A 24,484-nucleotide genomic window follows, 5' to 3' on the forward strand; every position below is an offset into this window, starting at 1 on the left:
ATCTTATCTTATAGGTTGTAAAGTGATTATTTTTACTGATCATGCTGCTTTAAAATATTTGTTTACTAAGAAAGATGCCAAGGCAAGATTGATTCGTTGGGTGTTGCTTTTACAAGAATTTGACATTGAATTTAGAGATAAAAAAGGTTCTGAAAATGTTGTGGCAGATCATTTATCTCGCCTTGATCTTAAATTTATTCCAGAATCTTTACCTTTGAATGAGTCTTTCCCAGATGAGCAACTTATGAGTGTAAATGTCGTACCATGGTTTGCTGATATAGTTAATTACCTTGCTACAGGTCAAATCCCAGAGCACTGGACTAAGCAAGATAGAACAAAGTTCTTATCTAAAGTGAAAGACTTCTTTTGGGATGATCCCTATTTATTTAAATATTGTGCTGATCAGATTATTAGGCGATGTGTTCCCGATAATGAAATTCAAAGTGTTATCTCATTTTGCCATGAACAAGCTTGTGGAGGCCACTTTAGTGCTAAAAAGACAGCAACAAAAATTTTACAGTGTGGTTTTTATTGGCCTACTCTTTTTCATGACGCTTATATTTTCTGTTCTTTGTGTGATAGGTGCCAACGTATGGGTAGCATTTCAAAGCGGAACATGATGCCACTCAATCCTATTCTTGTGGTTGAGATCTTCGATGTATGGGGTATTGATTTCATGGGACCTTTTCCTCCATCTTTTGGTTATCAGTATATATTGGTTGCAGTGGACTATGTGTCGAAGTGGGTTGAAGCTATTCCATGCAAAACCAATGATCATAGGGTTGTAGTGAAATTCTTGAAGAGTAATATTATGTCTCGTTTTGGTTTCCCTAGAACAATCATTAGTGATGGTGGCACCCATTTTTGCAATAAACCTTTCAAAACTCTTTTGGACAAATATTCCATTACACATAAGGTTGCCACCCCATATCATCCTCAAACCAGTGGCCAAGTAGAGATTTCTAATAGAGAGATCAAGCAGATTCTAGAGAAAACAGTTAGGCCAGATAGAAAGGATTGGTCTTTGAGACTTGATGATGCATTGTGGGCATATAGGACTGCTTTTAAAACACCAATTGGGATGTCACCTTATCGACTTGTGTATGGAAAAACATGTCATCTGCCAGTAGAGTTGGAGCATCGTGCATATTGGGCGATCAAGAAATTCAATTTTGACATGCAGCAGGCTGGTTCCAAGAGAAGATTACAACTAGCAGAACTTGAAGAGATCAGGAATGATGCATATGAGAATGCCAAGATTTATAAACAGCGAATGAAAGTCTTTCATGACAAACACATTTTGAGAAAAGCCTTTACACCAGGTCAGAAAGTACTTTTATATAATTCCCGATTGCATCTCTTTCCAGGTAAGTTACGTTCTCGATGGTCTGGTCCTTTTATAGTTCGTACTGTTTTCCCTTATGGAGCAATTGAGATTGAAAACCCTAAAAATGGTGATTTATTTAAGGTCAATGGGCAAAGATTGAAACCATTTTTAGAGTTAAGAACACCAGAAGTTGAGGAGATACTTTTAGATGATCCTGTTTATCAGGATTAATTATGTCCATCTTTGCACTCTTGTTTTATTTTAATAGTAGGTTTTCTTCTCTTTGTTTTTTTTTCTTTTCTAGTATTTTTCTTTTCTAATGTTTTCTTTTTAGTTGTTTTTTTTTAAAGCTTTCCCAGCCCATCCAGGTGTGTTCTCTCCAACTTTCTTTTTATTATTTATGTTTATTATTATTATTATTATTATTATTATTATTATTATTTCTTTCATTTGTTTGCATGCATATCTTTTGTTTGTGCAACATTGAGGACAATGTTCCAAATAAGTTTGGGGGTGGGAATAGTGTGTGCTTTGTTTGTTAAAAAAAAAAAAACCAAAAAAATTTTTTTTTTCAAAAATTCAAAAAAAAAAAAAAATTTTTTTGTGTTGTTTTTTCTCTTTTTGTTTTTATGTGAAAAGCCAATGATAAAAATTTGATTGACAATGAATATGGTTTTTAGAAAGGGTTGAATATTGTCTTAGTTTATACTTGATTCTTGTGTTAGTTCCTCTTGATTGAGATTCTTTAAACCATGAGCACTAATATCAATTCTTTCGTAATTTTGACTTGAAATTTGATATTGACGCAGCCTGAGTTGAGAATTTTAGATAGAGTAAATGACTGTTTGTCTTGATTCTTATCTCCACAATACAAAATAGTATACACGGGCACCAAAGTCAGAAATAGCTACCTATAACCCTTAAGAGTGAAGCTATCCTTGAGTAATTTGGGCCTATGTACCACAAGTATGTAGAGGATAATCTACCATGAGAAGAAGGCTACCTTAAGGGGTAGAGTGAAAGCTCCTGACTATGGTTGAAAAAAAAAAAAGAGAAGAAAAAAAAAATCAAGTGCATGTGCTGAAAAAAAAATCAAAAGAAAATGCACATAAAAGCCTGTGAGAGAAAAAATTGGAGATCAAGATGATAAGATTAGTTTGACCTACTCTGTTCTTTGTTTGAGGCGAAGGCTGTTGATGTTGAGGATTTTGGGAATGGATTTGATTGAATTGATTTCACACACACACTACAAGAATCGAAAGAGAGGTGGGATTGACTATTGAATTAAAGTTAGAACTTTGCTAATATTTGAAATTTTCTTTGAGCTATATAATTTTTGCAATCTTTGAGGCTATTTTTCATGGTTTATTTAAAGTTTTTCGTTCTTTTGATTTAATTTAATTAATTAATTTATTATTATTATTATTATTTTAAAAAAAAATGATGTTTGTGGGTATCATCACTGAAGCCCTCACGAGACTATAACTCGTCCACTAGGGCCGCCTAGGGGTTTAAAGGCTTGTTGCATACGCTAAATGCAATCGCGATTACCTGCGAAAGTGGTTTAGTTAGGATTTACTTTTTGTTTCATTATTTTTATTTGTTTTAGTTTTAGTTTTAGTTTTGCTCGAGGACTAGCAAAATCTAAGTTTGGGGGTATTTGATGAGCATATAATACATACATATTTTACCATTAATTAAATAATTGTTAGTTATATTTATTTGTTATTTTTAATTAATTGTATTGTTTATTGAATAGGGAATTAATTAGAGATTATGGATAAAAAGAGCATAAAGAAATTCAATTTGTGAGCATTAAAGATTAATTAACTTGGAAGCAATTATGCTTACATGCATGTGGAAATCAAGACAAGGAAACCGAATTCAACAATTCATTTAGCCATGCACGTGCAGACAAAGAAGATAAAAGGGGCGGAAAGCAATAGAAAGGGACCCGCACTTGACTTTCATGAGTGGAAAAGGAATGAAAATTCTTTTTGAAGCACACGTGATAAAGCCAAAGTTAAAAGCTTTGCCAGCACATGAAGGATAAAAGGAATTCTAATTGGGCTTTGCAAGAGTGGGCTGATTTTAGCTTGTGTGAGCAATTCACTAGCTATCATTATTTGACAAGGATTCGGCTAGGGATTAAAGATATAAAAGCCGAACTTTGGCTTTTGCAAAGGGGGAGCCGCCAGTGGAGTGAAAACGCAAGGCAGAAGAGGGGAGAAAAGGACGAGTGCAGCAGTTCGGCTTCATGGCTGATTTTATTTTTTGTGTTGCTCTCAATTCAAGTATGTCTAGCTAATTTTCTTATACTGAGGTTAAGGATGAAACCCTATTCAATGAAATAATTATCTTTTTATTTAATTAATTCCCTATATATGTTCTTTGATGATTATGGTTTTTATTTCACATGATTAATTGGATGTTAATAAAATCTTTTCATCAATTCTGTCATGCATTATTGATTGTTAGGATTAATATTCGATTAATTCTATGCTTGGATCTATAAAGTTTATACATGATTATCTTTGACTCTATGTCTTTCATTAAATTGTTTACATAGAGTGCTTAGTAAACTTTGACTCTTTGTTATTCAATATGTTTACATGGGATACTTAGATATCGTATTATTAAGTAGAAAAAGAACCTACATTAGATTTAATTACTTGGGCTTAATTGTTATATCCATGAGATGACATAGATTGATTTCGAGTTGTCACTCTAAAATTGGGGATTAATTAATATTTATATAATTACTAATTGAATAGTGGTGGATTCCGAAACCTTGGTAATTTTTATCTCATTAAATTCTCATTTACTTTAATTGTTTTCTTAGTTTAATTAGTTTAATTTCTCTTAAAACTCAATTTGCTCAACTAGGTTAGAATTAATATTAATTTTAGATTTAAATTAGACTTTTCAATTTATAACAATCCCTGTGGGATCGACCTCGTTACCACTTTTCTATCTCTAGATTCGTGCGCTTGCGAGTATATTAAAATTTTCACAACAATTGATAATTTCACTTCATCCATCTCTGAAACTAACAAAAGTAAATTTAATTTATAATGTTGATGACTAAAACTAACAAAAGTAAATTTAATTTATAATTAAGTAGTTTATTTAATTTGCAGCATTTTGTCAGACTTGGTATTGGTTTAATTTATAATGTTGATGACTAAAACTCAGAAGGCGCTGGAGCTATTCAAGTAAAATCTAAAAAAATTAAGTAAGAATCTCAACAAAGGTCAAGTGCTATATAATTTAGAATAAGCTTAGCTGAGCTACTCAAATAGAAAGAACAGCAGAAGCTGCATGCCAAAAGTAATAATAATAATAATAATAATCAGATTGCAATGACCTAATTATTAGTTTATTGTTCACTCGCAGCAATGCAATTGACGTGGGATAGTTGTGTAGGATAAATAGAGTATCTTTCCGAAGACATAAGCTCTAAGTGTCCGTTTGAGACATATAATACTATTTCAAAGCTTACAATGAGACGAATCTAATCTAATATGACTGTATCAAAGTAAAAAAAAAAAAAAGAAAAAAATCAATCAGATTGAGATGGCCTAATGAGTTTCATGTTTACTCGTATCGATGCTACAATTCGTCAATTATGTATTCAAAAAATGAGAGAGCTTCAAGAAGAGACAATGCTGCAATGAAACAGGCATAATAAGATTATAAAGCTGAGGTTTACTTCAGTCCTTTAATTTTTTTTCCTTTCTTTAATTTTCAGCTCATGAGAAATCACAAAATTCAAAGCTTCACTTTGATCGTGCACGAATGTAATTTTGATTCTTGCAAGACATATTTTGATTCTGACCAACTATTTCACCCTAGTCGAGCATTTTCTTGTGATTTAACCAAAAAAAAAAAAAACTGCAAGAGAAGATATAGTAAATAAATAAAAAGAAAGCAAATGAAATACCATATGAAAAGAAAATAAATTATTGAAATCGAGATGCATACTTTCACAAAAATGCAGAGAATAAGTAACAAGTAGGCTTTGCCCTTCATTCGAGTTGTCTAAATCTTTTAAGAAGTGGCTCTTCAACATCATCACAGCAGCCACTGCCACTGGCTTCAGTTGCCCCAATATTTTCTGCTCGGCTTCGCTTTGATGCTGTGGCTACTTCCGAATTTGATCCAACAAAATTGTGATGGAATTCGTTCAGATTATAAGAAGTAAAGCGAGTCCATTTCTTTGTTGTTTGGTCAAACTCCTCGACTTCGTGCATATAAACTGGATGGAAACCGCACCTTTTCACCTTCAATCCAGGACCTGACTGAGGTTTAAATGACAACTCAATATGATCAGATTCAAAATGCCAATTAGTATCATAGCAGCGTTGACGAGACAAATAGAGTAGCCAAAGATGGTCTGACCCACAACGACCAAATTTCTCTCTAAAATCTACAAAGTAAAAGGTATTAGAACCGACCATTTCGCAGTGCAATTGATGTGTGGGATATGAATGCCATAATTTGATACCGGTTGAATGTTTAGGGACATGAAAAACAGAGCAAATAGCATATCCCACAACCCTATTCTTATTATACAAATATGAAGGCCTTCTGACAGTAATTGATGAACCCTCATTCTGATACATGAACCACTTGGGAATTTCGCTTCCTGGAACAACAATGAAGAAAAAATTTCTTTGATCTGACACTTCCTGCAACCAAAAAATAAAAAATTAAGGAGTCCATATCATTACTCAATTTTCGGGCATAATTACAGCATAGCTGGAAGACACGGAGTGAGAGACTGACCTTAAGGTACTCTCGTAGCATTGAAAATTCCAGACCGTTGTTTCCGAGCAATTTCAAGCTGCCTATACAATTAATTAATGTGCAATAGGACTTGCGCAGTTTTAATGCACCTAACAATGTCACCAACGAAGCACAACCATTCACTTTAACTTTCTTTACGTTGGGTGGAAGTTGTGGCAGAGATTGAAGCCTTTTACAATCTTCCAACACCAATATTTCAAGCTTAAAAAGACGATTAATGCTTGCCGGTAGCGAAACAAAATTGTTTCCGCTCAGATACAATTTTTTTAATGAGTATAAGTTGCCAATATCACTCGGGATTGTTCCTTCCCGTAGATCACAGTAACTGAGATCCAATTTGCTTAAAGAGCACAAACCTGACAGAGAAATCAACCTTAAAGCCCCTAGGTCTGAACTCCTTCGCATCCAATTGAAGAGAAATTGCAAATGCCATGATGTAGACGACGGTTGTCCATAGCACCCAGAAAAAGATAGTGTTTTAAGATTCTTCATAAGAAAAATGGAGGATGCAGGTCGTCTTATAGCTGTTCCGCTTATATCAAGTTCATCCAGACTTTCTATTTGCCCAAGCGTCTCTGGCACATTTTCAAGTTTGGAGCATCCTGAGAGATTTAGAGTTTGAAGAGATTTCAAACCATTTATACCGCTGGGAAGTCTCACTAGATAGTTGCAGTTATTCAAATTTAGCAATTGAAGTCCGGTCAAAAGTTCCACAGAAGATGGCACTTCTGTAATGGAAGTTCCATCTAAGAAGAGCTCCGTCAGATCTTTCATACTTCCCCAAATCTCTGGAAACTTCCTAAACTTCGAGCAACCAGAGAGCTTAAGAGTTCTTAGGCATTTTAATCTTGTTAAAGAAATTGAAAGACTCTTGATATTTTTGCAATCTTTTAAATTCAACAAAGTAAGTCCAGTTAGATGTTGAATTGATAATGGCAACTCTTCAATAGTTGTTCTGTCTAAACAGAGTTCTGACAGATCATTCATATTTCCATCAAACTCTAGAAACTTTTTCATCAGTTTTGAGCAACCAGAAAGAACGAGTGTTTTAAGCGATTTCATAGAAATCTTGCCTGGAAGAGTTGTAAGACTTGTACAATCTTTCAGGTTCAATATGATAAGCTTACTGTGAAGCAGTAAAGATGGGTGAATTTCACGCAGCCTTGTACATCCTTCAAGATCCAGCTCCTCTAAATTTGAGACCTCTGTGAAGTTCGGTGTTTTAATCAAGTCCTGTGAATGGCTGAGTTTCATGACTTTCAGCATCTTTAAAGGCTATTGAAAACAAAAGTAAGAAAAAATGATATTTCTTAATTTATATACAACTATAATACTATCAACGATTATTCACAGAAAAAATTCAAATTATTGACAAAATTATTGATCTTACTTTGATTCCCTTCCATAATTCTTCAATGCGGCTGTAGCACATTTTAAATTCAACAGTTTTATCCAATTACAGATTTGATGGCAAAGATTTCAAAGGATACCGATGCCAATCAAGTAATCGCAAACTGTTAGAGAGGTATTCTAGGCCTCCAGGAAGTTGCACATTACTGATTTTGAGCAGTCTTAGGTTGGTCATCTGCGAAAATGCTTTAGCACTTGCACTTAAGTAAACCTCATTTTCAGGAAAGTAGGCATTAACTATTATTCCTTCCATTACTTCACCTCCCTAAAAATTATAAGCAAACAATAAGTAAATAAAAAACATAATGTCAAGATGTTGAAAATTCGTTAGAGATGTAATCGGGAAAAATAAAGTAGCAAGCATCAACAAGTTTTTCATTTAATAATTCACTTACTGTGTTTTCTATCAACACCTGGCGTACTTCTTTTTCCTTCCATAATCTGCTGCGTTTCCCAGGTTCTTCAGGGGATTGTCTCGTGACAATCAGTTGTCCCAATTCTTGTAACAAATCATGCATCCCCAGTGTGTTGTCGTCATCAACTATTAAAAGAGATCTTTCAATAAGAACTTCTATTCCAATGACAGGGAAAAAACCACATCCCTCTAGAATTTTTGTTACACAATCTCTATTTTTCCCTTTAAAGAAACATGCAATATCAAGAAATATTTTCTTCTCAGAATCTTGTAGTCGGTCAAAACTTATTTGAAGTATACTCATAATCTTATTTGGAGGATCTATTTGAAGTCTTTCCAGGGTACTTCTCCATTGATCCACATATCTAACATTCAAAAAGGAACCTAAAACTTCAATAGCTAATGGAATACCACCAGCATAATTTACAAAATGTTCAGATAGCTGCACACGTTCTTCCAAAGGCTGATTGGTTTTAAAAGCTTTCATGTTGAAGAGTTGAAGAGCTTCATTGTAGTTTAGTCCATTAGGCTTATGCACTTCATCCACTCCATTTGTCTTTAACAAACCTTCATCTCTTGATGTTATGATGATCCTACTGCCTGAACCATACCACCCATGCTTTCCAGCTAAATATTCTAATTGCTTTGAATCAACCACATCATCAATAACAAGAAGAACCTTCTTGTGTTGCAGCCTACTCCCTAAAATGTTAATGCTATCATCCTCATTCCATATCCTATTATCTGTAAGCTTTAGTAATTGGGAAACGAGTTGCCTTTGAAAAGAGATTACACCACCTTCCCTTTCAGATTTTTCCCTAACATTAGCAAGAAAACTGCTTCCTTCAAATTCATGAGAGATCAAGTCATAAATAACTCTTGCAAGAGTCGTCTTACCTAAACCTCCCATACCGCATATCCCTATCATACGAACATCAGCACTAGGACCTTTATCCATAAGAAACCTCAGTTCCTCCAAGCGTGAGTCTATTCCTACTAGCTTCTTAAGAATCTTTGATTTTACACGAATTTGACTTGATATTGGATTGACAATATCGGAAATAAATTTTGACTCGTTCCTGTAGTTTGAAAAGAACAAAGAAAGATTGGTGTTGTTAAATTAAAGTTATTATGAACGTGGTAACAAATCAATTCCATATTATGAATAAAATCCAAACCATGCAATATTTATTAGATCAAATTGAAGTAATGCAGGTAACATGTTATTACATATGGCTAAGTAACACGTTATTATATATGGCTAATCTTTAGGTATGTTCTAGCGAAATATCTACATTCATCTGTACCTATTCATTTGCAAATATACATATATGGAGCTATTATTTCATTTACTGCGCATCATAAGGTAGACATAATAATCAGAAGAATTTTAGATGGAAATAGTATATTAAATGCTGTTTGATTAAACTAATAAACATATTAATCAGAAGAGCTACCTGTACTCCTTTAGTTCCCAGCCTGAGATATTAGCCACCTCTTTCAAAGCTTCTCTCCACTTATGTACCTTTTCTATACTCTTCTTAAAAACTTCTACATGTTTAGCAAATGCTTCTTGAAAATTTCCGGTCTGATTCCTTATAACTGTTGGTTCCACGTCATAGAAAATTGGGTAAACCATTCGCTGAGCATTTTTGTTTTTGCAATCAAGAATATGAACAAGTTCATCTAAGCATCAAGTGGAAGAAGCATAATTTTTTGAGAAAACAATAATTGCAATTCTTGATGCTTCAATTGCTTTAAGGAGATGAGGAGAAATGGACTCTCCTTTCTCAAGTTCTTTGTCATCCTTGAATACATAAATTCCTTTCCCATTCAAAACAGCATATAGATGACTTATGAAGCTTTTACGGGTGTCTGCTCCTCTAAAGCTTAGAAAGACATCATATGTCCAGTGAGAGACATTTTGGTTGCTTACTGAAGTCATTTTATTTGTTCCTGCAAATTTGGAATAAAGTAAGTCTTACTAGGAACAACTGATACTCTTTAGAATTATAGAGAAAATTCATTCTTATTAATTTCAAATGGCTCTCAAGCCTAATTTAGATAAAATATTCAATAACATAAAAGTAATCAATCATCATAAATCAAGGGTCCATATTAAAAAATAATAATAGTTGTAATACTTTTCATATGTATATGACTATAATGGCCTTGATTATTGCCATATGTGAATGCCATAATGGTCTTGATTCTTGTCATCCAATTATCACATAATGGGCTTGATTCTTGCCACCTGTGCATGTTGTGATGGTCTTGATCTTTGTCATGTATGCATCACATTACGGATTTCATCCTTGCCATATACGCATTACATTCATGTAATTCTTATCACAATTGTAATCCAAATTACAGATTTTCTTGCTGAAAGATGTGATGAAATCTTGTAGCTTTTTTTTTTTTTTTAATGGGCTTAAACCTAACCTAAAGACCCTCAAAAACTCAACACCAGGAAAGAGGGTGAGAAAACCTGCTTTTGACATTTTTTTTAAATAAAAAAATTCACATATATATCACACCCACAGCCCACCATGTTTGGAAACCGATCATCGACATGCTAACTAAACACCCACAGATTTGAAGACTCTCAAACCCGTTCTGAAATCATAATAACTTTTCTTTTCTTTTCTTTTTTTATTTTGTGCAATGGTGCGAGGGAATTTTATTAATTAAAATTAGTTGACAATAAATTGTACCAAAATATTGTTTAAAGACAACAAATCACTGATATAAAAACTTAATAAGAGAATGCTTCTGATTTGGAAATTAATGATCTCTTCTTAAACAAAATAAACAGATCCGCAGCTTCTTATTTGCTTTCTTTACTCCAAAAAAAAAAATTATGCTTTCTTTACTCCCAAAAAAAAAATTATACTTAATAAATCCCAAAATGTAATTAGAAATTTTTTTTCAGATGCTGATTGTAGAGTTCGTATGCCGGCCTTTAAGTTCATATAAAATTAACATTCAAGCTTTCTTCCAATATTTAAACGTACAGGATATGCAAATTAATTCTGAAAATAAAAGATAAATATACAAGATAAAACTTACAGCTTATTTGAACTCCACTGAAGTATTTTCCCAAAGGAAAGAAGTTAATAAAATGGCGCAACTTCTAGCTAGTTTCTCATCCTCAGATCTGTAGCATGTTTGTATTCCAAAACAAAAGACTTAGTGAAAATTGACTTGCATAATTAAATTACTCGTCATAGAATTCTACTCGCATAACTAATTATTCATTATAAATTTCCACTTGTTACAATTAATTATTCAAAGCACTGTTAAGAAAAAGGATACTAAGTGTTAGGAAATTGGTGGGTGAAGCAGAACTACAGATAAAATGAAATTGGAAAGAAAATAAAAAACAAGCACAATAGAGGACACCAGAAATTACGTGGTTCGGCTTTTAGCCTACGTTAACGGGCGAAAACAGAAGGAAAATAATTCACTAGTGAAATAAGGATTACAAGTATTTTAATATTTTAGCTCACTACCCAAAACCCCAATACACCCAATCTCTCACTCACTAGACACTCAAGAGTTTATTAAACTCTTGAAAAAACTCTCAACACTAAAAGAAAGAAATGTTTCTCTCGATGGAATTGGATACAATTTCTAAATTGAGAGCTTGTATTTATAGGCAAAACTTTGCCTCAAATGTCAAACAACAAGTGGCCAATACCTCAAGCTTACGGCATATAGAATTTCAAAGCTAAGTGCCAAACATTCTTGTCAAAGCTTCTAGATGCAGCCATGCCAACCATTCTTGTTTATTTCTTTGGGCGGCTGCCAAAACCAAGAAGATTTGGTTAGGCCACCACCACCTTTGACACTAAATGTCATGGACTGTCCAAAATTTCCAGCCTTTTAACTTGAAAAGTTCAAGATGTCCTAGCTTGGCTTGTCTCTAGAATGCTCCATCTCTATCGCATTGCACACTTGTACCTGGTTAGGATGTCTTCAGAATTTGCTAGAGTGTTTTAGCATGCAGCTTGAACATAGAATTCTCTAGGATACTGTAGGCATTGTTAGACATAAGAGCTCTCTACGAGCCATGAGAACTCTCTATACTTAGAATACTCTAGAATAAGGCAAACCTCCTTATAAATAGGGAATGACACTAAGCATTTGCAACAAGTAAGAGCAATAAGCGACTCGAGCGCTTGTAGACAAGCTATCAAAGCTCTCTTGTACATATACTATTGTGAATGATATACGTTCTCTTTGTCTTAATTGATCACTTCCTCTTTAGCTCTTCCAAAAGCATCTTAGCTTAACTAGTTATGAAGATCAAAGCTTACTTAACAAGTTTTGAGAAAAAATTGTATAAGTATCACACAAGTTTGCTGTGCAAAATACTCACCATGTGATACCAGGGTTTTCTTTTCACCATAATACCCATTGGTTTTATAAACTAAAAGAACTATCTCCAATATTTTATAATAAATAGAAATACAATATTAAAATATTTTAATATTTTACAAATATATTTTATTGAATTAAAGTCAATTTTATAATAAAAAGAAACATAATATTTAAAAACACATTAAATTTTAAATTATTTTCAATAATATGTAAAATAATAGTTTTAATATAATTAATACGTGAGATATTTTACCAAGTATAATTTCTATTTAACGCTAAGATTTATTTAAAATCTTTATAATAAATAAAAATATATTCTAAAATAAATATAATAATTAAAAATTTTAAAATTATTTTAAATATAAAGAAATATTTTAACACTATTAGTCTATAAGACAAATTATATTAATCATATTTATTTGTATTTATTAAAAAATTTAAAGTCAATTTTCTAATTGCTATATTCAAAGAATTTTATTATTAAAAATGAATCTTGTTATTCCATTTTGAAAATTGGGGACATCCATAACCATTTCCACAAATCTTGATGGTTTAGCTATCTTTTTCCCTTTTAAATATCATAAAATTCTTCAAATAGCATTCACTATCATTGAAAATAATGTGCTTCTTTAGTTTGTTAAATAGTCAGCAGAACTGTTGTTCGAGCATCTTCCAAGAAATTGTTTATGAAATAAAAATAAAAATATAGTAATAAACATGGTTGTGTTGTTTCAAGTTAAATTTTTTACTTAAAAATTTGATAGATTACTACTTTCAAGCAATCTAATTATAGATATTGAAAGTTAAAGTAGTATTTAATATTGATTCTTCATCGACTTTTAAATTTCTTAGAACCAATCTCTCAACATTTATGTCAAGATTTTAAGTAAAATTTTTAATTTAAAATATCATAGTCCTGCAAATATATATATATATATATATATAACCACGACTACGTTGCATTAGGGGTAAACAAAACCCATTGTTTGTCCTTTACCTAAATGACCGTTGAATAATATCCAACAATTAATTGCAGCAAACTGGTGGACAGTTAGTAATAACTAATTATACAATATATGCAACAAAGGGCCATGCAAGTGGGGTTTGGAATCAGATTTATCTAAGAATATGAAATATTATAAGGGAAAAGGACATTTACACTTCAAAATTTGAGAAAATGGTCGCCAACATTTTCAAGCTTTTGAAAAGAGATACTAAGACTCAATTTTAATCATAATGCCCTTTGTGTCTATTATTCCAAAAAAAATTATACTAAATAGAAATATAATATTAAAATAAATGGAATAATATATAAATTTTAAAATAATTTCAATGTATTTACAAATATTTTAATAGTTTAAACCTATTAGATATATTTTATTATGTTAAAGTAAATTTTATAATAAAGAGAAACATAACATTAAAATAAATGTGTTAAATTTAAATTATTTTGAATATTAATGTAAAATAATAATTTCAACATTATTAGTATATGAGATTCTTTTTAATTGTTAAATGTATTTAGCCCAAATATTTATTAAAAATCTCTACAATAAAGACAAATATATTATTAAAATAAATATAATAATATAGATATTTAAATTTATTTAAATATTAAAATATTTTAATATTATTAGTCTAGTAAAGAGATTACATTATTTATATAATATTTTTATTTATTAAAAATTTTAAAGTTAATTTCAGTAAATATTTCAAAGCATATTACAATCAAAATGGGGTCTTAGAGTCCATTTTTTTAACTTAAGGGTCTGCATGACCGTTTCCCCAAACCTTGAGGTATAAATATCATTTTCCCAAATAATTAGTTAAATATTCTTACAAGATTTATTAATCTTCGAAAATAGATTATGGTTAACACCTTGTCTTTGGTCTTAATTTAATTCGAAAAATCTGAAGACTTTTGAAAGTAAAAATTAATTTGATTAAAGGAAACACAGTTTACAATTCGTAATAGCGTAAACAAATATCAAATTCGGGGCATCCATCTTTGTTATCCACAACTTTAAAGTTTCCATTATTCAGATTTTTTCGGCCTTCCTATGTGAAAGACAATGAAGCAATTAACCACTTAGATATCATATCATAGACCTGCGGATTCGCATCGAGCACTCGTCTCCATTCTTTTTTACATTTTTCCAAATTCAGAGAGACATAAATCTTCTGAACAAATTGCTAATAATTTAGATTACATAATGCTCTGTTTTGCTTACACAAGCTGTACTAAACAGAGCAGCATTATTAATACGGTTTGAAAATGAACAAGAATCTGTAATCCAGATGAGATGGCAATGTCGGTTACAAGAAATTGTTGTACAGTGCCTATCATCCACTTATATACTACATGTCGGTTATTTTTTAGAGGAAGCTCGTATGATGAACAGTTAATGTCGTCTACAAGAATAAGTAACGTACGTGTTTGATCACTTATAATAAACAAAAGTAGTGCTCACTTATAATAAACAAAACTAGTGCTCTGTTCTTCAAGAGGACACAGGGTAGAACTAGTTGAATCTTTATAATCAGAGTGTTAAGTGAGGTCCTGGGGGGTCGACAGTGATCGTCAACTGATCTTGATCCGCGATGTTTCCTACTATTGTAAACGACGGCATCAAGGAGACAACAAGAGAGAGAGCTCTTGTAACGGGCCTAAGCTTCTCGAAGCTGCATTCAAGCAAGTCTCAGGATTGCAGCACTTTGGATTGAGTCCATCTTGCTCCTCAAGAAGCAACTGTCACATTTCAGGTAACCGCAGGAATGTTAATAACAAGTTCTTTTAATGAGCATAAGTTGCCAATATCAATTGGGATTGCCCGCCCCTTCCCCTGGACTACAGTTACAGAGATCCAATTTTGTTCAAGTGTTGGGAAAGCCGGAAAGTTGATGAAATTTTACTTGAATTCCGATTAAGTTTGTTCCAAAGAAATTAATGAGAGAATTTTATGTTTTCTAATTAATTTGACCTTTTCTGCTTGCCAACAGCGGATAATTATAAAGAAAGACTACGGTCTATGGTGGTTTATGGAATCAAAGACATTGTCAATGATAACAAAAATTTGATTAATCTAAGCACTAACAGCAAGGAACTTCATTAAGGGTGTCTTCAACGTAAGTACTTAAATAATAATTTAGAGTATTTAAGGAAACAAAATAATTTTAAAATGATAGAGAACATGAATCATTTTCTTTCTCTCCCTTATTCTTTAGCAGGTGACACAACATTTCATTTTGTCTCACATACAAGCACAAAATTTTCAACTATAATTTTAAACCAATGGGCTTCACATCTTTGTCCTAATCGAAAGCTCCAATTAGAAAGCTCCTTGGATGAAACATATGTAAACTTCCATTGAAGAGGCAGAAGTGACAAATTTCAAAGGATTTATTGAAAATCATGAAATTCCTCCCTCAGGAAATCGTATATGAAATTAAACAAAATGTAAATACAGTCATATTATATTTATAAATTATGTATGCAAATACTAAGTTATTTTAATAAGACTAATGAAGTGATCAAAAAATATAAATATAACTGGTATAAGGTTAAATACATGATATGATTCTAATTTGATAAATCAATAATGCCCGAAGAACTCAATCAAAGCCCAAGGAAAAAACACATTATTTGAAGCCCAAGCTCAATATGGAAAATCCTCTAAACATTGACGTTAAGATTTTTAAAATTGAGATCAGTAAGTACCACATAAATCCTTTAGGTTGTGGCTCCTCGTCATCACAGCATCCACTCCCACGCGCAAGTGCAATAATAGATATGAAATGAAATAACACTGCAATGAAACAGAGATATTAAGAATACGAAACAGAGGATTTAAAGCTTCAATCTGATCGAGAACGAATGCAATTTTCATTCACGAACGGCACATTCTGATTCCGACCAACTCTTTGACCAAGCAGAGCATTTTCTAGTAATTAAACACGAAAATATATGCCAATAAAGAAAGTAAATGAAATACAATATGCGTACTTACACATAAATTCAGAGAAAATAATATTCACCAGGCTTTGCCCTTTCATTTGAGTTGTGTAAATCTGTTAGGTTATAATAATAGTGCATGCTTGACATTGAGGAAAGCCTGATCATTTCTCTTTAATTTGTGCTGATAATTAAGATAAAAAATATTAATGCATGTATGTATGATCAGTACCTTTATTGTGTGTGTGTAATAATAATAGTAATAATAATAATATCCTCAACAGAGGAAGAGACATGATCACACACTCGCTGGCCATTTTTCCAGCGTGCCGTACCTTCTTGGATGACAAATCTTTTAAAACTGATTTTGGTCTTTACATCATCTAGTATTTATCAAGCTCCCTTGATTGGAAATATTAAAAATGTTGTGCTGAATCAGAAAGTTGATCCTGTTGTTTACCAGGACCCTTACCTTCGAATGAGACTTTCATTTTCTTCAAAGCAGGTACTATCTGCATTCTTTTACTCCTGAATTTAACATCTAATATCTTGTATTAGATCAGTACTATCCGAGTGTATCTGACTGCTTAGGGTATGACTTTGGATACTTAAGAGATACCAAAAAAAAAAAAATTATCCATGTAGGAAATTGATAGTAATGAAGCACAAATTGACTTATGGGTCCTGAGGATGCATATCCTGTTTGATACTGCATGCTTTTTCTTGATTGGAAGTAATGAATTTGGACTAGTATCTCTTTGTGAGACTTACTTAACCCACATATGTGAGATAGTTACAAGCTGTAGTTGAAAATAAAGCTGTAAAATAGATTTTCTTATTACCAGTCGATTCAAATGGTAAGACATAAAGGGGCTGTGCAAGAGATTGTGGTTCTAATCCCACCTTTTTTAAGTAGCACTAATGTATTGGTTTAAAGAAACTTTTTATGGGTGCTTTTAGTTAATAACTAACTAGTAAGGTTCAAAGAAAAGAAAAAAAGATGTTTATATACATGATATATGTATGTTTCAATATTTTATTTTATCTCACTCTGTTTTAGGAGCACTTAAAATGAACTATCAGACAGTAAATTTTGATGACCCTGAGGGTCTAACCATTTTTCTTACTGAACTATTAACTTGATCAAATAAATCCAACTAGGAATACAGCTATTCTTACTTGAATGTGATATATGTAAGAGGAAGGCCATACCAATTTGGACATATACAAATGGTGCCGAGGCAACAGTAAATGACTTGAGTTTGTCTCTACCTGCTCCAAGTGTGGAAACAATCATAATTTCTTTAATTTTTTTTAAAGCCTTACTTCAGAGAAGGGAGAAAAGGGATCTTGTCTTATTTTTCACAAAATATTTTCATATTTTATTATTTACTTGTATCTTTTTCTTTTTTGAAGACATTGTTCTTATTATTTCCATGTGTAAATGCTTATTTTTCACTTAATATTTTCAATTGATGGAATGGGATACGTTTTACTTGGCTTTGCTGCTACTGGAAAAGGACTACATTTTTGCATGGCTTTGGTGCTGGATATTGCTGAACGCTGAGTACATTACTTTGGTTTTGGATTGGCCTTTGTTGGCCATTGGCTTGACTTTGAAATATTGATTTAACTAATGTATTGTAAAATTTGAATTGTATGTTTTCGAAATTTAGTAGTACTGGATGTTTTTATGGATAATAAAGGTCAATAATTTAGTTCATTGGTTTTGGATTGGACTGCATTTATTAGGTTTTTCTTTCATAAACTAATGTATTGAAGAAACAATTTGAAGACCATTAAATCTGAGGACATGTTTTTTTGGCTCAGTTGCTTACCGTGTTTTTTGTCAACACATGATGTACATCTTCTTCTTTCCACAATCTGCTACGTTTCCCAGGCTCTTTAGGGGACTGTCTTTTAACAATTTGTTGACCCATTTCTTGCAACAAATTGTGCATCCGTAATCTATTGCCATTAGAAATTTCTATGAGAGATTTATCAATAAGAACCCTTATTCCAATAACTGGATCAAAATCACAGTAATCAATAATTTTTGTTACATAATCTCTATCCTCTCCTCGATAAAAACATGCTATGTCGAGGAATATTTTCTTCTCTGTTTCTCTAAGCCCATCAAAACTTATTTTAAGTATATCCAAAATTTCATTTTCTGATTCTCTTTCAAGTCTCTTTGGTGCACTTTCCCATTCTTTTGTAGTTTTACCATACAAAAAGGATCCCAAAACTTTGAGAGCCAATGGAAGACCACCAGAGTATTTTACAACATATTTAGACAGCTGTTCATATTCTTTCCAAGGCTGATTGGTTTTAAAGGCTTGTTTACAAAAGAGTTGAAGAGCTTCATCATCATGTAGTACCTTGAGCTTATGTACTTCATCTACTCCATGTGTCATCAATAAATGCTCATCTCTTGATGTTATTATGATCTGCTGCCTGGACCAAACCATTCGTGCTTTCCAGCTAAACTTTCCAATTGCTTTAAATCAAATGCAGCATCGACAATCAGAAGAACCTTTCTGTACCGCAGCCTACTTCCTATCATCTTGAGACCATCATAAACATTCCATGTGCTAGTATCTGGAAGCTTTAGTAATTCGGAAAGGAGTTGCTTTTGTAAACAGATCAGACCGCCTTTTTCTGAAATTTCTCTAACATTGGCAAGAAAACTACTTGCTTCAAATTCATGAGAGCTCAAGTCATAAACAACTCTTGCAAGAGTTGTCTTACCTATACCTACCATACCACAGATCCCAATCATACGAACACCATAAGGCTCTTTATCCATAAGAAACCTCAGTGTATTCCAGCATGAATCCATTCCTACTAGATCCTTAAAAATCTCAGATTTTGCAGGAATTTTACTTGGCATCTCCAGGATATCCTTGACAATATCTACAATAAATTCTGATTCACTCCTGCAGATTGGAAGAACAAGAAAAGATTGGTGTTGTTGAATTAAAATTAGTGCGAACATGGTATCAAATCAATCCCGTAATATGTAGTATCCATACAGTGCTATATTCATTCATTCAAATTGAAGTCATTAAATGTGTTGATTAATCTATCTGTTCTCTTGTGCTTCTTCAGTCGCAGATATTCATTTTCAAAGCTATTATTTCAATTACATCATATGTATTAATAATTTCTCCTTACATTCATTCTATGGCCTGCCTCTGTTTTTAATGTCTAAAAGCTCAAGAAATTCTACAATTCATTTGTTCCTCCGGGTAATTTTTAAAAACCTCCCCTGTGGTTTGGGCTTGTTGCAAGTAGATGGCGAGAATTTGTTTATTTGTAAAAAACCCCCTACCGTCAGTTAACTTTAACATTGACCATTAGTTGACTGTGCAAAGACAATATTACCCTTAACAACAGTTTGTAGACGGAAATAACTAAAAAAAAATTAAAATTGTTGGCGCGAAAAGCACAAACCCTATTTTTTGATAATTTTATCCTTGTCAATTCCAAAGATTTACAATATCATAGGTAAAGATTATAACTATTTCATTTTCAAGTTTTTAATTTGATCTTTTTTATAGGAACTTTAAGAAAATATTAATAATTTAAAGATAATTTTTGAATTTTATCTTTCTTGTAGGAACTTTAAGAAAATATTAATAATTTAAAGAAGGTAAAATAGCCAACAATTTTAATTTTTTTTTAGTTATTTCCGTCTACAAATCGTTATTAAGGGTAATATTGTCTTTGCATAGTCAACTAACGGTCAATATTAAAGTTAACTGACGGTAGGGGGTTTTTTACAAATAAACAAATTCTCGCCATCTACTTGCAACAAGCCCAAACCTCAGGGGAGGTTTTTAAAAATTACCCTTGTTCCTCCGCATCATTCATGCAACAATAAATAATCAAATCTTGTCATGTATATTTTTATTTGAAAAATCACAATCATGTTATTTGTCAGAACAACTAATTGAATACATAAACACTATGTTTCTGGTATAAACTTTTGTTAAAGACATGTATACATATACATACACTATCAAGGCATTTTAAAACATGAAATTAATTGCCTCAGTGACTCTTTAAAACAATACATATTAGTGAAGGGATCTTTCGATCTGCTCATTAGCTATGACTCATGCAGAACAAACAAACATAAGAAACCTTGGTCTTAGAAAATTAATGTTTGAGAATAAGAACAATTACCTGTCCTTCAATTCCCAGCCAGAGACATTAGCCACCTTTTTCAAAGCATCTCTCCACTTTTGCACCTTTTCTATATTCATCCTGAAAGTTTCTTCATGTTTAGAGAAAGCTTCTCCAAAACTTGCTGTCTGTTTCCTTACCACGGTCGGTTCGACATCATAGAAAATTGGAAAGATCAATTGTTGATGACCATTTGTGCTCTTCAGTTCAACAATCTCAACGAGTTCATCCAAGCACCAAGTCGAGTAAGCATAATTTCTTGGGAAAACAATAATTGATATTCTGGATTCTTGAATTGCTTTCAACAGTCCGGTTGAAATGGATTTTCCTCTATCAAGTCCTTTATCATCTCTGAATACAATGATTCCTCTTTGATCCAAAGCAGCATACAAATGATCTGTGAAATTTTTGCGGGTGTCTTCACCTCTGAAGCTCAAGAAGACATCATATTTCCAATGGGAGCCTTTTTTGATGTTCATGGAAGCCATTATATTTGTTCTTGAATATTTACATTGGAATAGTTTATCACTTCCTGCTAAAGATGTGGAACATTATGCCAACCAATTATATGTAAAAAAATTAAAAAATTAAAAAATTAGAAAAAAGGATTGGATAGAAAATCATGGGCTTGACAAAAATGAATTGTGAATGTCAAAGCTGAAAATAGAAGTCAATTAGTTAATGCGATCACTTAATTTACAATTACATATGAGCTAAATTGCTACTTTTAGGTCGCTTAATCCAAGAGGTATTTCATGTTATACTTTCTTTACTAGAAAGAAAAATTCATAGTAAAGAAATTCCTAGATGTAGTGAAAAATTAATTTTTCAGACGCTGACTGGAGAATGAATATGCCGACCTCTATTTAAGCAAGACTTTGATTAGAGCCTCTAAGAGAACGCACAGAGTATCTTGAGCAAGCATCTAAAACAAAATTTAACAGTCAAGCTTTCTTTCATCCTGGATATGCTAATTAATTCTGAAAATAAAATAGGAATTTGTATAAAAGATAAAACGTACAGCTTTGAGTGTTTTGAAGGCAGCTACTAATGATTGAATTCCTGTGAAGTAATTGATTTAAAGAAGTTGATCAGGCGAATATATCTTTCAAAGAAAAGCAGAGGATTTTTAGTTTGGAAAATAAGGAATCACAGAACTAGAAAAGCAAGTCTTGGTCAAAATAAATAATAATAATAATAATAACAAAAACAACAACAATCAGCAAGGAGATGGGTTAGGGACATGACAGAACCAACGTGACAGACCCGACGAATCCGACCAGCGACGAGTGACAGAGATGGGCTGCAATCGGCGAGGAATCCAACCGGTGTCGAGCTGCTGAACCGACGTGATAGAACCGACGAATCCGACTGGTGATCAGCGATGGAGATGGGCTGAAATTGGCGTCGAATCCTTTTGGTGACGTGCTGCTCAACCAGAGAAGGTGCTGCAGACGATCGTTTCTTTGGCTCTAGGTGGTAGAGACGTGATGGGTTAGTGATTTCATGGGTTCTTTTTTAATTTTTTCTCAATTTATATTTTTTAATTGCCAAGAGGGTATTTTGGAAAAATTAAAAATATAATAGAAGGATCCCCTATCTTACAACTAATGTTAGATACACCCCTCACATGAACAGTGAATAAATCCCACACATATACTATTCATGTGAGGGGATGTACTTTACATTAGTTGTAAGATAGTGTTTGTCATAATAGAAATAGTTTTGTCGTTTGGGGAATAGGGTTTTTATGCCCAACCCCAATCAAAATCTCAGTAATCAAACTTTATTTTGCGTGGGTCTCACGCACCTTATTCCCATTTCCACCTTCAGTTAAACAAATAAATAACTTATTCATTCCCTTGATCCGCATTTTACTCTCCAATTGATGATTTTATCTTTAGTTATGGATTATTATATTTGTTTAATGAATTTAGTAATTTGTTGAGAATGATGAAGTTTAATGATTTAGTGAGTAGTGAGGTTTAATTATTTTGTAACAGTGGTATTGGTTTGATAATTTGTTTAAAGTGATGAGGGCTGTTTGTCTAAAAAACTTATATTTGATTATTATAATAGAAAAATTTTAGAGGAATCAATTTTAAAGAACTCAAAAGTTTTGAAGCTAATTGTATAAATTTCTCCAACTTTAAGGGGCTGCCTGGTTGCATTCCTATCTTAATTATTAATTGTTAAGTACATATATGAAATATTAATTATTAATTTTTATTATTGTTACTAAATTAAAATTTAAAACCTAGCCAAACTTATGTTAAAAAAAAAAAACACATTACTAAATATAATCATGCTAATCCATTTTAATCCAATCTAATATGCATTCCCCAGTCCGTTTCCTCAGCACTCCCCTTAGTTGGTTCGAGGGGCTGAGCTACGCATGACAGCTAGGGCTAGCCATGAAAAATTTTGCTTATTCCCCTTCAGATTTTATAATTTTTCGTAACATAAAGAATTTTTATTTTATTTTCAAGTATGTCTCTTGTTCATCTTTTTATTGGAGTTAGACTTATTTATAAAATGATTTAATTATTATTTATTAAGGAATTGAAATTATTAGGAGGTTAAAATGTTAGTATAGTTTTAACTTATTATAAAAAAAATTATAATTTGGTCTAATTGAAAAGAAGTATGTTAATATATTATAACATTGTTACTAGAAATAAGTTTATAATAAGTGAATCTCTTACTTTAATTAATTTATAATGCTAAAGATCTCCCCATTTGAGTCTCAACTTAAATCTCAATAGTATGTGTTACTAATCTATTAGATGATAAATGTAAAATTACTTTTTACTCTATTCTACCATCCAATTGATGAATGTCTCACCAGTTGAAACTCAAAATCAAATGTTAGTATTTGTGACATTACTCAATGATATAGTAACAATTAATGATATTTTCATAATTTCATAGTTTGTTTCTTTCACAGTCATATTTGTTCTTTTTTCTTTTAATTAAACCAAATTGTTCAAATATGTCATATTCTTCTATTACTGAAAAAAAAGAATTTTTTTAATGTAGATTTGTTTTTTGATCAATAATGGGCTCTATATGAACCTTATTTGTTGCATTGTCATTTTTTATTAAATAAATGTATTTTACAAAGAGTTCGCTTTGGTGTTACTTGAGATTTTTTTTTTTATTTCTTTTATATGAATTGGTATTCACACAAATATTTTACCATAAATTTATAAATTAGCTGGGGCTAATAAAAATCTTGGGTCCGCCCAAATTGGTTCATCATCATAGAAAATCGGAATTTGTTGATGATGATGATCACTTACGTTCATGCACTTAACAATCTTAGCAAGTTCATCTGAGCACCAAGTTAATTAAGCATAGTTTCTCCGGAAGACAAAAATTGAAATTTTTGATTCCTCAATTGCTTAAAATAGTCATGGGGAAATTGACTTTCTTCTCTAAATACAGCAATTCCCTTTTGATCCAAAGAAACATGCAAATGGTCAGTGAAATTTTTGCGGCAGTACTCTTTGCCTCTAAAGCTAGAATTGCATCCGCCAGGAAGAATTGAAGTAGAACAGCAGCACCAGCTTGGAGAAAGAGCCAGTCACTTGGATTTATTTCCCATGACTGGTTTTATCTACTCTTTCATTCCCAATTCAATTATGTGTAACTAAATCTTCTATACTAGGACTAAGGATAAAACCCTATTCAATGAAATAAATTACTTTTTTTTATTCAATTAATTTCTTATGTGACCACTTCAATGTTTCTAACTCTTGTTTCACATGTTTGGTTGAGTAAAATTAAATCGTTTCATCAATTATGTCTTGTATTATTGATTGTTAGGACTAATATTTGACTAAATTTATGCTTGGATCCATAGAACTTATATGTGATTATCTTTGATTTTGTGTCTTTCATTAAATTATTTGCATAAAGTGCTTAGATAAACTTTAACTATTTGTTATTCAATATGATTTCATGGATGCTTAGATATCATACTATTAAATAGAAA

The 24,484-nt window shown here is 32.0% G+C and overlaps 4 protein-coding genes across 16 annotated transcripts in view; all 4 read right to left on the minus strand.

Moving 5' to 3' along the window:
* The window catches only part of LOC112496821 (TMV resistance protein N-like), a 164,023-nt gene that overhangs the window by 29,707 nt on the left and 109,832 nt on the right, over positions 1-24,484 (minus strand). The window lies entirely within an intron of this gene.
* On the minus strand, positions 5,014-7,533 carry LOC127901070 (disease resistance protein RPV1-like). The gene is made up of 2 exons (XM_052437045.1): positions 6,116-7,533; positions 5,014-6,018 (listed from the first exon to the last, which is right to left on the minus strand). Exons 1-2 carry the CDS (start codon positions 7,400-7,402, stop codon positions 5,356-5,358), a joined length of 1,950 nt encoding a protein of 649 aa, XP_052293005.1. The 5' UTR covers positions 7,403-7,533; the 3' UTR covers positions 5,014-5,355.
* On the minus strand, positions 7,487-18,713 carry LOC107175111 (TMV resistance protein N-like). Its single transcript, XM_052435889.1, has 4 exons — positions 18,135-18,713; positions 9,419-9,603; positions 7,942-9,040; positions 7,487-7,811 (listed from the first exon to the last, which is right to left on the minus strand). Exons 1-4 carry the CDS (start codon positions 18,711-18,713, stop codon positions 7,593-7,595), a joined length of 2,082 nt encoding a protein of 693 aa, XP_052291849.1. The 3' UTR covers positions 7,487-7,592.
* LOC127901074 (disease resistance protein RPV1-like) lies at positions 18,267-21,966 on the minus strand. Its single transcript, XM_052437052.1, has 3 exons — positions 21,509-21,966; positions 20,488-21,019; positions 18,267-19,235 (listed from the first exon to the last, which is right to left on the minus strand). Exons 2-3 carry the CDS (start codon positions 20,973-20,975, stop codon positions 18,740-18,742), a joined length of 984 nt encoding a protein of 327 aa, XP_052293012.1. The 5' UTR covers positions 20,976-21,019; positions 21,509-21,966; the 3' UTR covers positions 18,267-18,739.

Source organism: Citrus sinensis, chromosome 3 (genome assembly GCF_022201045.2).
Source record: "Citrus sinensis cultivar Valencia sweet orange chromosome 3, DVS_A1.0, whole genome shotgun sequence".
Lineage (NCBI taxonomy): Eukaryota > Viridiplantae > Streptophyta > Magnoliopsida > Sapindales > Rutaceae > Citrus > Citrus sinensis.

What these genes read in the sequence shown, in the direction of transcription:
- LOC127901074 (XM_052437052.1), bottom strand. Translation starts at nt 20,975, where the DNA reads ATGGCTTCCATGAACATCAAAAAAGGCTCCCATTGGAAATATGATGTC. An exon ending in GGCTGGGAATTGAAGGACAG is followed by an intron (nt 19,236 to 20,487) that starts GTAATTGTTCTT and finishes TCCAATCTGCAG; the next exon opens with GAGTGAATCAGAATTTATTG.
- LOC127901070 (XM_052437045.1), bottom strand. Translation starts at nt 7,402, where the DNA reads ATGCTGAAAGTCATGAAACTCAGCCATTCACAGGACTTGATTAAAACA. An exon ending in TGCTACGAGAGTACCTTAAG is followed by an intron (nt 6,019 to 6,115) that starts GTCAGTCTCTCA and finishes TTTTGGTTGCAG; the next exon opens with GAAGTGTCAGATCAAAGAAA.
- LOC107175111 (XM_052435889.1), bottom strand. Translation starts at nt 18,713, where the DNA reads ATGACACATGGAGTAGATGAAGTACATAAGCTCAAGGTACTACATGAT. An exon ending in TGGGAACTAAAGGAGTACAG is followed by an intron (nt 9,041 to 9,418) that starts GTAGCTCTTCTG and finishes TTCAAACTACAG; the next exon opens with GAACGAGTCAAAATTTATTT. An exon ending in AGGTGTTGATAGAAAACACA is followed by an intron (nt 7,812 to 7,941) that starts GTAAGTGAATTA and finishes TATAATTTTTAG; the next exon opens with GGAGGTGAAGTAATGGAAGG.